At 38.3% G+C, this 16368-nt stretch overlaps 1 protein-coding gene across 1 annotated transcript in view; it reads right to left on the reverse strand.

Moving 5' to 3' along the window:
- The window catches only part of LOC126811809 (proto-oncogene tyrosine-protein kinase receptor Ret), a 106737-nt gene extending 94716 nt beyond the window's left edge, over positions 1-12021 (reverse strand). Inside the window, exon 1 of the mRNA XM_056099175.1 lies at positions 11690-12021. Coding sequence (XP_055955150.1) covers positions 11690-11741 — 52 coding nt within the window. The 5' untranslated portion in view covers positions 11742-12021. The remainder of the gene's footprint in view (positions 1-11689) is intronic.
- Between the last annotated feature and the right edge of the window lie 4347 nt (positions 12022-16368).

Genomic DNA, 16368 nt, shown 5'->3' on the forward strand with positions numbered 1-16368 from the left:
ATCTGTACGACCTAAAACAGCTTTGGGGTTGTTCAGTACCACCACCGGAATCATGAATAACCAATGCCAGACAGTTTGTGCGGTGGGTTACCCCTAACAGACACGCCCCAAAATCGTATCGACTAAATATTCCAAAAGGTTTTAATTTGTTAGTAAGTAACTCAGCCACTGTGTATATTTGTACATATTTTAATTATTATTTAATTTTGGTTAATTTAAAGTAGAAACTGACCAATGTTCCCATTAATATCTCAACTGAGGTGATACTTAATGTATATAATGATATATATTACATAATTTTTGTTAACACGCGTTCTTGCTATGTTAGGATTATCTTCCCTATTTAAACTCGTTTCTGAAAAGTTACAACTGAGTTATCGTCGCAGTACCAATGACTTTTATCTGTATGTATTACATACAATGGATCATTTAGAAAATGCAAATGGCCCTGATAAAATTTTACAGCTACATATTATTTCCTGGTTTGAGCTGATGATTTAATAAACTAATAAATGTAAAAGAGACGTTCACCACGTAAGCCCATTTACAACAGTAGGACGTTAAACCCCATTTCATTTCATTTCCATTTACAACACAATTTGTGTTGGAACTTTGAACTAAATATATTGTCATTCCGCTTGTTAACGTTTGATTTATAGCAGCAGCGACATGATTTGTTTTCGCTAGATGATTTTTTCTTTAAATTGTGAAATCTTCAGCAACATTCGAAGATAATCCACATATTTCAATAGCATGTTTCGGTACATTTGTTCGTTTCGGAAAATTTTATATATCAATTTAAATACAGTGTTATGATATTTGATATGTGATATCTAAGCAATGATACGATAATGATATAAATTGATTAATATAAGGAATGTAATTATTAATAAGAAAATTATCAATGGACATCACACAATTTCATCACGTCCTTCCATAGACCACAAAACGGAGACCGGAAACAGAACTTCCTGTAAGCAGGATGGTATTGTTATTTTATCCTAAATTGAAACGCGTCACGGAAATTAAAGAATAATTTGTTGTTATTACATGGTAGACCTTTATAAATGTGCAGCCAGAGGTATGTGGCCCTTAGAAAATAAATCTCCACAAAAGTGTAAGTGCTCTTTTCTATCTATCCAACCAAATAACAAGTACCTAAGCCAAAAATAACAAAAACATTTACTGAAAATCTTTGACGATTTGTCTCTGAAGACTTTAATAGTAGACCGGTCATAGTTCAGAAACAATGTTCCACCTTCCCGGCGTTCAGTGTACATTCACTAAACTAAAAACAAAGACCTGACATGTTTTGCGGTTGATATGCTATCGTCGTTCAAGAAAACACTTAGACTGGCCTTTAGAGTACATGTACGCCATTAAATTAATGACAAATATGATCTTTAGAGTACATGTACGCCATTAAAATAATGACATATATGAATTTGGCTCCAGATACATAATGATACATTATAGGCCCCCTAATGCGTGCCACAATTATAAGCGTTGCAAATGGGCACTGTTTCCGGACTTGAGCATTTATCGCCCATAACAACAGACAGATGTGCTGTGTCTGTTCGGAACAAGAGGCCATTATAGCAGTTTGACAGAATGCATCCTACACACTACCATGTTATGTTGTATAAAGTAATTAATTATATTGTTATGTTTTTATAAAGTAACTGATTAAAGCACACGCAATGTTCCGGTACAGGTGGGGAAAGATAACTCGCACAACATTTTTCTCTATTTTCTACGTTGTATTAAATCTGCAAAAATAAAATCCACTCTGAACACAAAAACGGAAATACAGCACCGCCGAATCTATAAGGTGCCAACAAAAAACACACGAATGCCACGATGACATCGCTCTCACAAATAGAATGAGCATATCCTATCTGGTTGTGGTGTGTGGTTGTGGTGTGTGGGTGGTGGGTGTGTGTGTGTGGGGGGGGGGGGTCCCCCGATAAGAAAGAGTGTGAACCGGGCTGGAAAATCATAGCCCGGTGACTTACTATTAAAGTAATTATTTGTTATCTTTGATAATAATAACAACAGGTTTACTATCTAATTTCATACAGATGTCTGATTTGTTATGCAATATTATCTCGAGAAAATACTATTATAACCCATTTCTGAAAAGGGTAGCATTTAGTAACACATAGCACACTAATTATATGGAATACAAGTTATTTGAAAGCTTATTTCTGGCGACGTTTCTTAAGTTTATTACTACTCAACCCTTATGGCTTCACAACCCCTTTGATGGTTTCTAATTGATTCTTGAGCTCTCGTTGTATATTAATGTTTTCGTTGTTCCATATCGTGTGTATATTTATATATTCACTGTACTGTGGTTGCAGGTGTGTGGGTGTGTGTGTGTGGGGGGGGGGCTAGAGTGTCGCGCTTCGAGCTCTAGCTGGCCGGTCACCTGTCTTGCGGTCGTGGTTTCTAACCCGGGTGTGAGTGTATGTGAATTGGAGGCAGGGGCGCCTTTTCAACATCGTGGGTTTACTCCCCCTCCCAAGACACACAGGAAAGACATCTACGCGTGGAAGCGGACGTTAAACACCAAGAACAACAACTGTGATTGTCGGCGATATCACTTCGGTGTAAGCGGAAGTTAAATAAAGCTATTTCACACACACACACACGTGGTTGTCATGCTTTGCTTGATAAAGCCGAGAAAACAACTTGTAATCCATAAATTGCGGCATGTATTAACCCTATACTTCATAATGTCATCATTAAAGATTATTCCAGCACGATTTACCTCCAGGTCACATGGGTATCAGAAAATCTGATACCACTTCCCTATTATTGGTAGTCCAGACACCCGATTAAAGGACTATATCGGCGTATACAGATTTTACATTTCAAATCTTTCCTATGGTTCATCCCTCCCTAAACGCTATTTGCAGATTCTGGAAGTGATGCAAGAATAGAAAATCAGTTGCTGTTGGTGTTCTGAAATTCAGATCCAAACCAGTGCTTCCGTTATTTATAAGAAGTTACCGGCCTGTTTTCTCATTCTAGAATACATGCAGCCATTTGAGGAGTTAACATTACTTACACATTTTTCTTTTTCTTTTATATGTATTCATTTTGAATCGACGATATTGCTGTTTATACTTATGCTGAAATGTACTCAATAATTTGGTTAGTGATTCGGTCAAGCGACCATTGCTCGGTGATTATTTCAACTATTGCTCAAATTATCTAATTGTCAAGACGGGTGCCGTGAACGGTACAGTGTATCATACTTTTGTGGTGACTAGGGCTATAAGATTACAATCTACGCATATTACACCAGTTAACTGAGGGCTAGTAAACGTATGTAGTATTTTAGTACATGAATTATCTTTCTGTCTGATATAGACAACAAAGATATGTATAATAGATAACATTATTGCATATTCATCATTAATGTTTTGCAAAGTCATCGCATCTATAACTGTGATAACAGTAAATAAAGGGAGGTTTCGTCCAGGTAAACAAAACAGCGGAGAAATGTTCTGCTCTGGACACCAAGGTTCTGGGAGGGAGGGGGGAGGGGGGTGGTCTGAAAAAGATAGTTCGTGAAAAATATTGATTTAAATTTGAGGATTACCAAATGTTATGTTTGAACGTTATTGGGTTATATTAAATTTAAATATCAGAATGTAAACACGGATATTTTTAATTGGTCAATAGGTAGGAATTCGTCTCAATATTCACGCACTTATAAATTCGTATGTAATGCCAAATACTATATTGGTATTACTATTAGAAGTAAGCTGCGAGTGAACGTGACTCTCCGTTTCAAATCAAATAAACTGTCTTTGTAAAGCCATTATAAAGTAGAGAATTTATTTGTTATGTGTGAATTTGTTTTAAACAAGTTCTTTCTCAAATGCGAACGTACCACAAAAATTTATGTGAACCCCTAAAAAGATCAGTCAAAAAATAATCCAATCAGGGTTTTTTTTTCAATTTGGTTTCAGCCACCAAAACTAATTTGAGTGTGTCTGTGTGTCCCTTTAATTTTAAGAGCATTTTCATGTATCCTGTAAAAGCATCCCTTTACTCCAAACATTTAATGTTTCTGTTGGAAACTAATTGTAACATCCTGTGTGGTGGGAACATTTACAGATGACTAGACAGACATAATCAGAGATAAAATATGTTACCCAAGGACGAAGGATTCCTTACACCCGCAGGAAGTCTTGATATTTAATGTCTAATGGAATCTGAGTAACACGTAGTGAAATATACATATATCCATCGCAACAATAGACTAATGCATTCTAATGCATTTTAGACTTAAAATGCATTTTGGAAGAATCGTTAGTTTTTTTAAATTTTGACATCCACAGTTAATGAACAGTAGTTATTGGAGACCGCCATAAATGGCAAGTAATGCCTATAAAAATATGGTATATTTTTTCATCTATTCGCCCACAAGGGTCTTTCAAATGTTGGAAGAAATAAGAGTACCCGGAGGAGATCAATGATGTTTGACAAGCCGCCCACCTCTTTGTCAAGTATAAGTGTGGTATCGAACGAAAGGCATGCGGACAGATGAAACGATCATAAATGACAAGCCTATGCTCTTTTTGGAGTACCTATACCAAAAACAGCGTTATTTTGATTGATTAGGTCATGGACATACTGAACAAAAGTAGATTGGAGGGGCAGATTTCGGGTATTGTTGTTCTTCTTTTTAGTGTTTAACGTCCGCTTCCACCGAGGGTGATATCGCAGACTAGTTGTCTTATTTTATGTTTATTATCTTAGCGCACGCGAAGTAGTTTTTCCTGTGGAAGGAATCCGGAGTAACCGGAGTAACCGGAGTAACCCCACGAAGTTCAGAAGGCGCCCCCATCTCCAAGTCACGCTCACACCAGGGATTGAAACAACGATCGTACGCCAGCGGTAACACTCTAGACCACTAGGCCATCCCAACCCCCATTACTGTGGGTCACGAGCATAGCGTTCTATGTATAACTCTATGGATCCTGGGCAAGAACCGGCTTGGGCGTAACTGACCTTATCTAATAGTAAATTTATGACCGTCTCAATCAATAATCTGCCACATGTTAATACATTCAGAAGTGACATCGAACGTTATTCGATAGTGATTCACCTAGTGAATGTATTACTGCTTCCGGAAAGCTAATGCGGTGAGCAATATAGTTCCATTATACGTCGTTAAATTACTCTGTGCACAAATTGACGAATTCTACAATTTTTTTTATGATATTACAACGTATGCAATGCTACATCTGTAAAAGGTTTTATATTATTTTGGAGGGTCTAAGAAAAGAATAATTATTCCGTTGTAATTAATCCCTTTCGGTGATTTTAACAATTGCGGCAATTGTCTTTACAAACAAATTAATTGTTATCTCTAAAGATTTGAAATTTGCTATTGCGAATAAATATGCTATATGGTAACAATCTGCTGAACTATATTTCGTTTCGGTTTTTTATACTTTCCATAACCTTCATTGCATGAAGATCTGACCGGGTTGTAGTAGGAGGTCGCGTCAAGGATCATACGAACGGCCTTCGTTACCATAACGTCAACCATTCGGTGTTTTAAGTGGGTATTCCGTAATACAACTTTTGTTTTGATTTGTTTTCTATCTATGTGGATGTCTACAAACAGTTCGGCGTGTCAACAGACCATTTGATTGGTCAATCCCCGAAAACAAATAGAACGCGGTTTATTTATCAACTCTTCCACGTTCAGGTCCTAGTGTAGTCTGATGAAGATAAGTAAATTTTGAAAATTAGGATCTGTGTTTTAATCAAATTGACATGGTAACTGTTGAAGTAATATTGAATTCAATTCGACAAGACATCGTTTTTTACAATAAATATTTCTATTATTTGTAAAATATCAGTTAAATGACGCTGAGAGAGAGAGAAATGGAGTTTAACGTCCACTCGACACAAACTCGGTCATTTCGGGACTAACTTTTTTTTAAAATTTTATTTCAATAATTCGCTTGCGCATCGGGGTCTTTAGCAGTGGGAGGAAACCGGAGGACCCGGAGAAAACCCACGAGGTTGGACAGGCGACCCTACTCCTTGTCACGTACAACCGGTGATTCGAAACCACGCCAGTCGACTCAATGACAGACTTTATGATACAGCGCGCGTAAATAACGCTGCTACAATGATTACTGTAGCTGAAGTTAACCGAGTACATGCATAATGACGTCCTAGGTTGGCCTAAACTAGTCTTTCCCAAGAGCCACGTATTGATATTACATGGCGATTCAAGCCAGTCAGTGAAAAGAGAATATTTTCAACAACGACTTGCATAGCAATGGAGACCCGCCTTTTGTCAGTGATAACAATATCGACCAACGGTATAATTACGACCAGATCGGGGCGGTACCAATGCGCAAAATGTACAGTCTATGCCGAGAGATTTTAAAAAGAACAAAACAAAAATTACTATTAAAGATACATTATGGGAGATTCGATAACGAGTTGGCAGTTCTCACTATAATAGTTAAAAACTAGATAATGTAAAGGCAATTTGCTCAAAAATTCATTCAAATTGATCCACTATGAACCGAGAACAAAGTGATGCCATCTAGAGTTGATTATGGTCTGGATAGGTTAATTAATGTCTAATTAATAATTTAGGTAACATTTCATGCCTAAAGAAAGACCTGAAATAGACAGATTTAGCTCTTGCATAATGTATGTTTAATAATAATGATCGCCTAGGATATAATTGTCACGTTTAAAGTTTTTAGTGGGTCAAGTGATAGTAGTATTTGTTGAGATAGGTTTGATTTTTTCATTTTTTTCCAGATGACCTTGTTTCTAAAGTAACAAGATAAGATATAGATAAGATTTTATTTCATCTGTCATTGTTTTGATTATAGCTTTGATTATTGTGTTGTTTTTGATAATATAAACACTTAACCGTATAACATAACACGATTATATTGATGTATTACTGCGAGAACTTGGTATGTTCGTCAATCGTTTCAATGTGTAGCCTTTATATGATATAAATCGATACTATCCGGAATCATTTAACTGTAAACAAGTCATATTATAGTTGTAAAGATAGGTATCCAGGCAACGAAACATATCCCTAGAACATCTAATAGGTCCATCCGGTCCACACAGGTTGTCACGTGTTCATCTCACGAACATTAACAATGTGTTTAAATTTCAAATCAATTGGGCGATGACTTTAGCCTCTATAGCACCCAAAAGACATTTCGAATAGATTAAGAGTTATAACTCCGAAATCGTTGAAAGTCTATACGCTTCTTTGTATACAGTGTGTACAAATTTGAAGTCAATCGGATTATAACCGTGGCATCAGCGTCCACAAGTTTTTGGGGTTTTCTTTTTCAAATTGACCAAGAACCATAAACCGAGAGTGTCATAACCGTGAACATTGTGTACCAAGTCAATCGATTGATAATTTTAGTCTTTTATAGTCTTTTATGGGTTACATAAAATGGGTTACATAAAATCTGTTAGTTCATCCAAATCACTAAAATGATAAGCTGTAACAATTTTCCATTACATTTCTTTAAAGAGCTTTGTTGTATATTTCTTTAAAAAGATTTTTCCCAGCATGATCCCCTACGTCAGCTGTGTCATATTATTTATTAAGAAAGCTCAGTCATACTGTGATAAAGTATTTTTGGTTCGTAGTACAAACTATTGAACAGCATTTCCCTTTTCCAATAAGATTGTTCTCTTTATATAAACTATTCAAAAAAAGTAGGGGATATTTGATTTTTAAGTGTTATTAAAGTCACCTAATGAAACTGACGAAGAAACAAATGACAAAATGAAATGAAGTTCACATTCATCGATTTATTCCAAATGATCGTTAGACTAAGTAAGGCACAGACTGACCATTATCAGGGTAAAATGATACCCGGGGTCAAACAGCAAAGTTACCACAGCATCACAACCAAGTCAGTAACGGGTAAATCCTCCTCTGTTTGCCAAACAAGCATTGATCCGACGTGGCATACTCCTAATGAGACGTCTAAGGTCATTTTGGTCCAGATTGTCCCATTCCTGTTGCAACGTAGCAGCAAGTTCTTGGACATTGGCAGGACGTTGTTGACGTTGACGTAACCTCTGTCCAAGCATTTCCCAGACATGCTCGATGGGGGAGAGGTCGGGACTCAGTGCTGGCCAAGGTAATGTGGTGATGTTCTGTTGTTGGAGGTAACCTGTAACGATCCTGGCCCTGTGACATCTTGCGTTGTCATCCTGGAAGATGAAACGGCGGCCATGACGTCGTGCGAACGGCACAACATGGACTGCCAAGATGTTGTCCCGGTAGTACTGGCCTGTAACACGCCCTGCAACAACATGTAAAGCCGTTCTTCTAGCAACAGTGATGCCTCCCCACACCATAACAGAACCACCCCCAAATCTATCATGTCTGATGACGTTAACGTCTTGGAAGCGCTCGTTTCGACGACGCCACACCCTCCTACGTCTGTCCAAAAAATCAACAGTGAATCTTGACTCATCTGAAAACATCACATTGCTCCAGCGTCGATTATCCCAGTGTTGACGATCCCTACACCAACGACGTCTTGCCTGAATGTGATGATCTCTCAAACAAGGGATCACGCGAGGACGTCGGGCGCGAAGGTGACCCCTATGCAGTCGATTCCGAATCGTCTGGCCACTCACTCTCACACCAGTGTCTGTTTGAAGACGAGCGCTGATCTGATTTGCTGTGATGACACGATTTCTCAAGGCCAAGGTACGGATAAATCGATCCTGGGCTTGAGTTGTCGCCCTTGGTCGACCTGAGCGTGGTCTGTCCTGTACAGATTGTGTATCACGGTATCTGGACCATAGCCTGCTTATGACAGACTGAGAAACATTCATCGTCCGCGCCACAACCGCCTGTGTTGTGCCGATCTGTAGCATGCCAAGGGCACGTAACCTTTCATTTTGGGTAAGCCGACGCATATCAAAATTTGTTTTCTGGTCACTAAAACAATTAAACTGATGTTTCCACCCTGGAATTCAATGCCACAATGACTGTAACATTCAAAGTCAGAGTCGTGCAAATCTTGGGTTGGACCCCCATGATGATCCCAAGCATCACCTGCATTCCATGCGGTAGCTATTGGTGCGTTTGGGCGTCACATGTAACTGGAAATGTTTCTTCTGTTAGGTTCTATAGTGACTTTTTTCGTAGTCATTTGCATATTTTAGTATTATGCCCCCAAAATCAAATATCCCCTACTTTTTTTGAATAGTATATATATAATTCTGTACAATATAGACTTAAATAATTTCCCTAACAAGTCAAACAAATCATTCTGTTTTTAAAATAATATCTAGCCGTTCTAAAATCAACTACAAGGAAATTTGAATCCAGTGGTGTTTCTGTGGTAAGTAGTGCTTGTGACTGTCTTTACATTAAATCAGCTCAAAAATATCAGTCAATTTCGTTAACCATTTAACTACAAATTATGGCACCACATGAATATTACAATTGCACTTCTCTGCAAGAGAATTTACCTATTAATGATAGATTGAAACAGACACTTAACTAACAGCTGTTTAATTATATTAATTTTTTTGGGGGGAGCATTTATTATTTTTTTTTTTTTTTTGTGTTTTTGTATTAATGACACTTACAAAAAAAATTAGAAAAAGTCATATCATTATATTTAGAAATATGCAAGATACTATCGATAATCATGTCGTCAATCGGATAATCATTGTCTGGAACTGACATTACACTAATCTAACAGATTAGAAAATCTAAATCAATGTGGTATTATGCGTAACATTAAGAGATAACTGATAGGGTATAAAACAAACTTTTGCATTATAACAATGTGATGAGATTTAATGAATAATAACGTAGGTTTTTTGTTCATTTCTTGCTTTTGTATATCACACGGGATTCGTCAAGTAGTGAGAGAGAGAGAAATGGGGTTTAACGTCCACTCGACACAAACTAGATCATTTCGGGACTAACATATGGTTTAATTTTTTATTTCAATAATTCGCTTGCGCGTAGAGGTCTTTAGCAGTGGGGGGAAACCGGAGGACCCAGAGAAAACCCACGAGATTGGACAGGCGACCCTACTCCTTGTCACGTAATACCGGGGATTCGAAACTACGCCAGTTGACTCAATGACAGGCCTTATGATACAGCGCACTGCTAACCATTCGGCCATCCAACCCCCCTCGTTAAGTAGTTATCCATGTCGTCGAATCAACTGAAATTTAAAACATTTAGAAAATAAAATAAAGGCCGTCATATCTTTCCAATCCTTTAGCCTGGGACGGTAGTGGAGTATCACATATAGGTCATTTTGGGCCTAATATATATATGTAGTAAATCTATACTTCAATAATCTGCATGCTCTTTAGCGCTGGTTGAAAGCCGGACTTAATGAAAATGCACGACTTGCGATCCTCACAATGCCCTTGACCAGTCGATGAAGCTCAATATGGTCTAACGTCTGCGATATAAATCATGGGTAGAGGCCAGAGTTTATATATGTGGCAAGGAGTAGGGTTGCCTGCATAACCTCGTGGAGTTTTCTCCGGATATTACAATTTTCTCCTTCGTCCGTGTCGAGTGAAGGTTAAACCATATTTATCGCTTTATCTGTGATCATTCAGTACCGAAAATCACGGTGAATAAGTGAGTAAGGAATTTTCTCACTAACCTCCCGGATTCAATCCCAGTGGCGGTCGAGAAATTTCCCTCTTATCATTGATCGTCTTCGTTAGCCCAGTCGAAGCAGAAAAGTATTATGTTAAACCCCATTCCATTTTATTTCCTTGTCAGTTGTGCAGGAATGACCCCTATAGTTATTCGGTTTGAAAGAAAAATCGGGTTCTCGTGTACATGTATAAGGCCCATGGCAGTTGGATTTCGATGAAGAGAAGATGAAAACGCCTCTGTTTTGGAAAATTTTCTCTCTTAGCACACTGCATGGCCTATGTCTATCTTCGTTTTCTGATGCAGGAAAGTATAAAACGTTTAAAAACGCCATTTCATTTAATTTCCATTCAATACACCATTTCATTCAAATTTTTATGAGTTATTTTATTTTTGATGAGTTCTGCTGTACGTAGACGTGTATCTATAGATTTCAAATCCTGCTATTTGAGTTATAAAATTTGTAATTGCTAGGGTTTGTTTTCGCTAGCGACAATAATTTTAGAATAATGATACAGTTGGATCGCGTCTGAAAGTAATGTATTATCTGTACCGATAAAAATGAAATAGAAGAGTTCTATCATGATTATCAAATCCAGGTGTTTATACCTCAAGGCACTGTTTGAAAGAAAATTTACTCCACCTTATACACATCCAGAATAACCAAATGTACCCCTTGGGTAGCCGTGTAAATTTAGCCCCGGGTGGGAAGACTTGACCTAATCACATCGAAATGTCTTGTAGCATGAGTTTAAAAAGCACATGGCTAACGAAATGTATGGGGATATCCATAAGAGTAAAGCTGGAGAAAGCCTTTATCAACGAAAGTGTTTTTTACGCTTAATATACTTTAAACACACAAATGAGTATGACGACATAAGTTTTTCCTAAGTAATGTTGATGTATAAGCTATAACAAGTTTAAATATTGATCATAATAGTGACATTTATAATAGTAGTCTGATATGACAATTCAAAAGAATTAGACAATAAATATACATACCTTTTATCAAAATTAAATTGAAGAAAATGTATATCCAAATTTTTATCTCCATCTTTAATTATAACAGTAACGACTATGTGAATTTATAAACAACGTTTCGGTATAGACATGATTTATCGATTTGATTTTTTGTCACCTGTAAAACTACAATGGTAAGCGTATCTCGTGATGTCCAATTTACTTCACTGGTCAAATTAACATAAGCAAATAAAGCTATGCGGAATGGTGATTACCACAGTTTTATCAAGCGACAAGTGAATCTAAGCGAAACATGTGGTGTGCTTTATAGGCTTGAGCCACGCCAACTTTTTATCAATATCGAACTGCGTGGCCTATAATGTTGATAGTATTTCATTGTGTTGAAATCGTAATCATATGATAGAAATGGTAGTTGACTATGACATATCAATGTAAAACGTAATCTTCCTTGCATGAAACTGACTGCCCACGGCTGATATTGACAAACGTTAGCATCTGATTAGCCGTTATGTGAATCTGTCAACTTACATTGCTTTCAATTTCACCAATCGGAATTCACTTCTGAAGCTTTTATTTCCGTCTTAATTTTAAGGGAGCAGGCGGTCTAAATCTCTGACTTCTTTATTTAGCAAGTTGTAACTGATCAACACAAACTAGGCCGTTTTGGGACATACAATTTATTTCTATCATTTGATTGGGCTATTGAGACAATTTGAATTATCCGTGCTTCTTTATATATTTTATTTATTACCGGTGCTTGTATCACAGTTACTTTCAACCCACAATTGATATGTTTTAATTTCTCATCGTCTAAACCCAATGATAACCCAAATTTAATACGCACGAAACTTCTAGTATGGGGCGCGTACTCATATTTGTTCAAATGAAGTTTCTCATGGGGGCAATACCCGGGGCATCTTGAAATGTCAAATGTAGATATGTTCGACTTTTTAATTGACCGACGAATCATAATTCATATGGCTTGGGGGAGGGGGCTGTCAGTGTGTGTGTGGGGGGGGGGGGGGGGGGGCAAGGTTCCGACCGCCCTGACTTAAATTACTCAAACGTGATCTGGTTCCATGTGGGGGCACATTTAGAATTTTCTCCTCGAACACATTTAACAGGCACGTTGCTTGAGTAGTGCTTGTTCAGATATAGTCAAATATTGGGGAGCCTCTATAAATGGGTCAGGGGCACCGAAAAGGGCCACTTTTCGTAATAGATGTCAACAAAATACGATGATAATTTCAATGAAATTGCTCGGTTCCAAATGCTAGGGTTTATATACTGAGCGCCATGGAAAACGTATCACTTAGTTTTTCGTATAACTAATGATCCTGTAAACATATCTTATTTATTTTGCTTCTTATTGTGAACAATATTCAAATGGGAACACATCAATAACAACACATTTGTACACTTATGGATGTTTAATCTGTAATAAACGGTACAAAGTCAGAGGGGTCAAAACCAAAAGTACGACACAGATGTCAGTAGCGCGTGTGTCCTCCGCGGGCTCTTACGCACGCTGTGCAGCGACGTCGCATGGAATTTACCAATGTTTGAAAGAAGGCCTGGGGCAAATTGTTCCATTCTTGGACAAGAGCAGCTTCTAAAGCAGCAATGGTGTGCATCTGTGGTCTCCGATACAGACGGCGTCCAATCTCATCCCAGACATGTTCTATCGGTGCCATGTCCGGAGACATGGCTGGCCAGTCTAAGACATTGGTGTTGTTAGCAGCCAGGTAGTCCATACTAAAACGGGCGGTATGCGGACGTGCATTACCCTGTTGGAAGAGCTGAAGTTGTGGGTGCGCTCGAAACATCGGAACAACAATTGGTTGCAAGACATCATCACGGTAGGTTACAGCATTAGCGCGACCCCTGCAAATGTGTAGGGCGGTCCGGTGATGAAATATGAAGCCTCCCCACACCATTACACTTCCCCCACCCCATCGATTCTTTTCGAAGACGCAGCAGTCTGCAAGACGTTCCCCAAGACGTCTCCACATACGTTGACGACCATCAGCGTGATAAAGATGAAAGCGACTCTCATCACTAAAGAGCACACTTTGCCAGTCTACTCTTCTCCATGTCTGGTGTCCTTGAGCCCATATCAAACGCCGCTGACGGTGATGATCCCTGAGGATAGCTCCAACATAAGGTCGTCGTGCACGGAGTCCTACCTCTCTTAGACGACGTCTTACGGTGTTGGCACTTACTGGTCCTTGTCTTCCGACGACTGCTGCACCTGTTCGAGTCGCTGGGCGGAATCTGTTATGCAGATGAGTGACCCGGATGTAGCGGTCTTGAGCCTGGGTTGTAACGCGTTGTGGACCAGGACGTTGACGGTCACGTGTTGATCCAGTAACTCGAACACGTTCCACCAACCTTACAATAGTGGACTGATGACAATTGAAGTGTCTGGCAATAGCACGTGTAGACATGCCAGCCCTGGACATTCCCATGGCTTCATTCCGTTGATTTTCAGTAAGTCTCGGCATCTCTAGCTCGATTCCTTCACACGTCCAACAACAAATTACGACAGATTGACGTTTCACAATTCATGTACTGCACATTAAGTTGAAAACATGCTTTTAAAGGGCTCACACACAATGCTGTACGTGAATATTGGGGTTTTCATGTGCATCTCGTGCATTTTTTTTTTTTTTTTTGCACACGGGTCGATATTTTTTGCGTTTGGGAGCATTGTGTGAAACAATAGTTCATAGTATTGCATAATATTATACATACAAAACCACCTAGTAATAAAATATTTGGGGCAAAAAAGTGATGCGTTTTACACATAGGTTAGCAAGATACCTGTCACATTTTAGTAGGCATGTTGTTTGTGTGAAACATAATCAAACAGCGGTACCTAAAAAGCGGAAAAAGTTAAAAATTCTAAATCGTTTCGCGGATTTCAACAAATAAGTTGATTAAAGGGCTAATAGCGACAATTTTTTGGGCAAATAAACTGCTATGGGCCGGGCAACTAACTCATTATTTGTGATACGTTTTTAAATAACTTAAAACTGACAGTCTTCATCTGGAAATGGAGACCGGTGTCCGGATAAAACCAGACTTTTTCTTTATAATAATAACGTGTAGGTGAAATTTACCTTTCGTTATCAAGTACAGTACGTGGGTCATTCAGTGTATAGAGCTTCCTAGGAACGGGAATCGATTATCAGGTCACCCAACGAAAAAAATGACCCGAAATCTTGAAAGGGTTACGTGTCCGGATAAGCAGTTTTGACGTTCACATCCAAACAACTCAATATTTTGAGCTGAAATTTTGAGACAAGGTAAATACACAATTCCTCTATATTTTGGCGCTTAAATTTCATACGTATTCGGAATTTTATTTTTGAGACTCTTTAAAATGTAAATAATATATTCGTAGATGAGAAAGAATAACTGAGCCTACTTCGGCTCTTGTTTTGTTTTCGCTATAACAGGTTTTTGACCTCTCTTAAAGTAGTCCACAATGTAGACGCAAGATTACATCATGTCACCTACGCTATTTACCATGGTGTCGTGCTGAGATTACTATTCCCGTGTTCGCTGACCGAGAAATTTCCCGGGGATTTTCCTTGTAGTCGTTCGAATGGCACAGCCTGATTACCCCGCATGGGTTCATCGCATTTTGTATTTGGACTACAGGTTATTTCCTCTCCGGCTTGTTTAAATCCCAGTTCATTAACAATATCGGTGATTTTGTGGCGAAAGGATCAAGGGGTAACGAGACGCATATAAAAGAAATTGGCTGGGATAAATAACATTTCATAATTGTTGATTTTTTTAGATAATTGTGACAGCTTGGGCACTTCCTGATATAAGGATCAGACTTATTTATAGGCAAATATATCGCATAGAATTAATGTTGAAAATTGAAGTCGATAACCCAGTCAATGAAAAGTAGGACTCAGACTAACAATTACTTGCCCATTGACTTCAATGTTAAATGACTGTAACATCACCGGCTGCAGCTTTTTGCTCAACATTCCGTTGGTTCCAATCTTTATAGGCACAATGGGGGCCACAATTGGCAATCTCCTCATAATTTTGTAGGGGGTTGACCGTTTAGATTTTTTTTACGGGTATTTGAAGTTGACTGGGGTGAAAATCTCACTTCCGACACAATGATTGCTCTGCAGAAAGTCACTTTACACCCCCTATCCCTCCGCTCTAATATCATCAGTATTACCCAAAACTGCTATGAAATTGCAAATTAGATCCCTTTTCTCCAATTCTAGACCAAAAAGTCAACCCAAAAATGCAGGAAGAGGGGAGACAAAAATTAAGGAAAAAATTGTCTAGTCTGAGTCCAGAAAAGCCGTAGTCAGACTTCAAAATAATCCTACATCGGTTATTTCCCTTTCAGAAAATATCCACTAATGGAAAGTTTACCGTTATCAATGCATTGCATCAGGAGCAAAAATGAATGATGAAAAGTCCAAAATAATGCCTGTTGGTAAATCAGTCAATATTGTATAAAGCTTTAATATAAGAGTTAATATTGTTACTAGGTGCATGTTAATTCTAGGTGTAGATCTTGTACCGAATAAGCAGCACTGTAGAAATATGAACTGAGGACTGAGCTCTCCTAATCTTAACCTTAAGCGAGAGAGAGAGAGAGAGAGTGTGTGTGAGAGAGAGAGAGAGATAGATGGGGTTTAAATCGATACAAACCAGGT

The sequence above is a fragment of the Patella vulgata genome, chromosome 2 (assembly GCF_932274485.2).
Source record: "Patella vulgata chromosome 2, xgPatVulg1.2, whole genome shotgun sequence".
Lineage (NCBI taxonomy): Eukaryota > Metazoa > Mollusca > Gastropoda > Patellidae > Patella > Patella vulgata.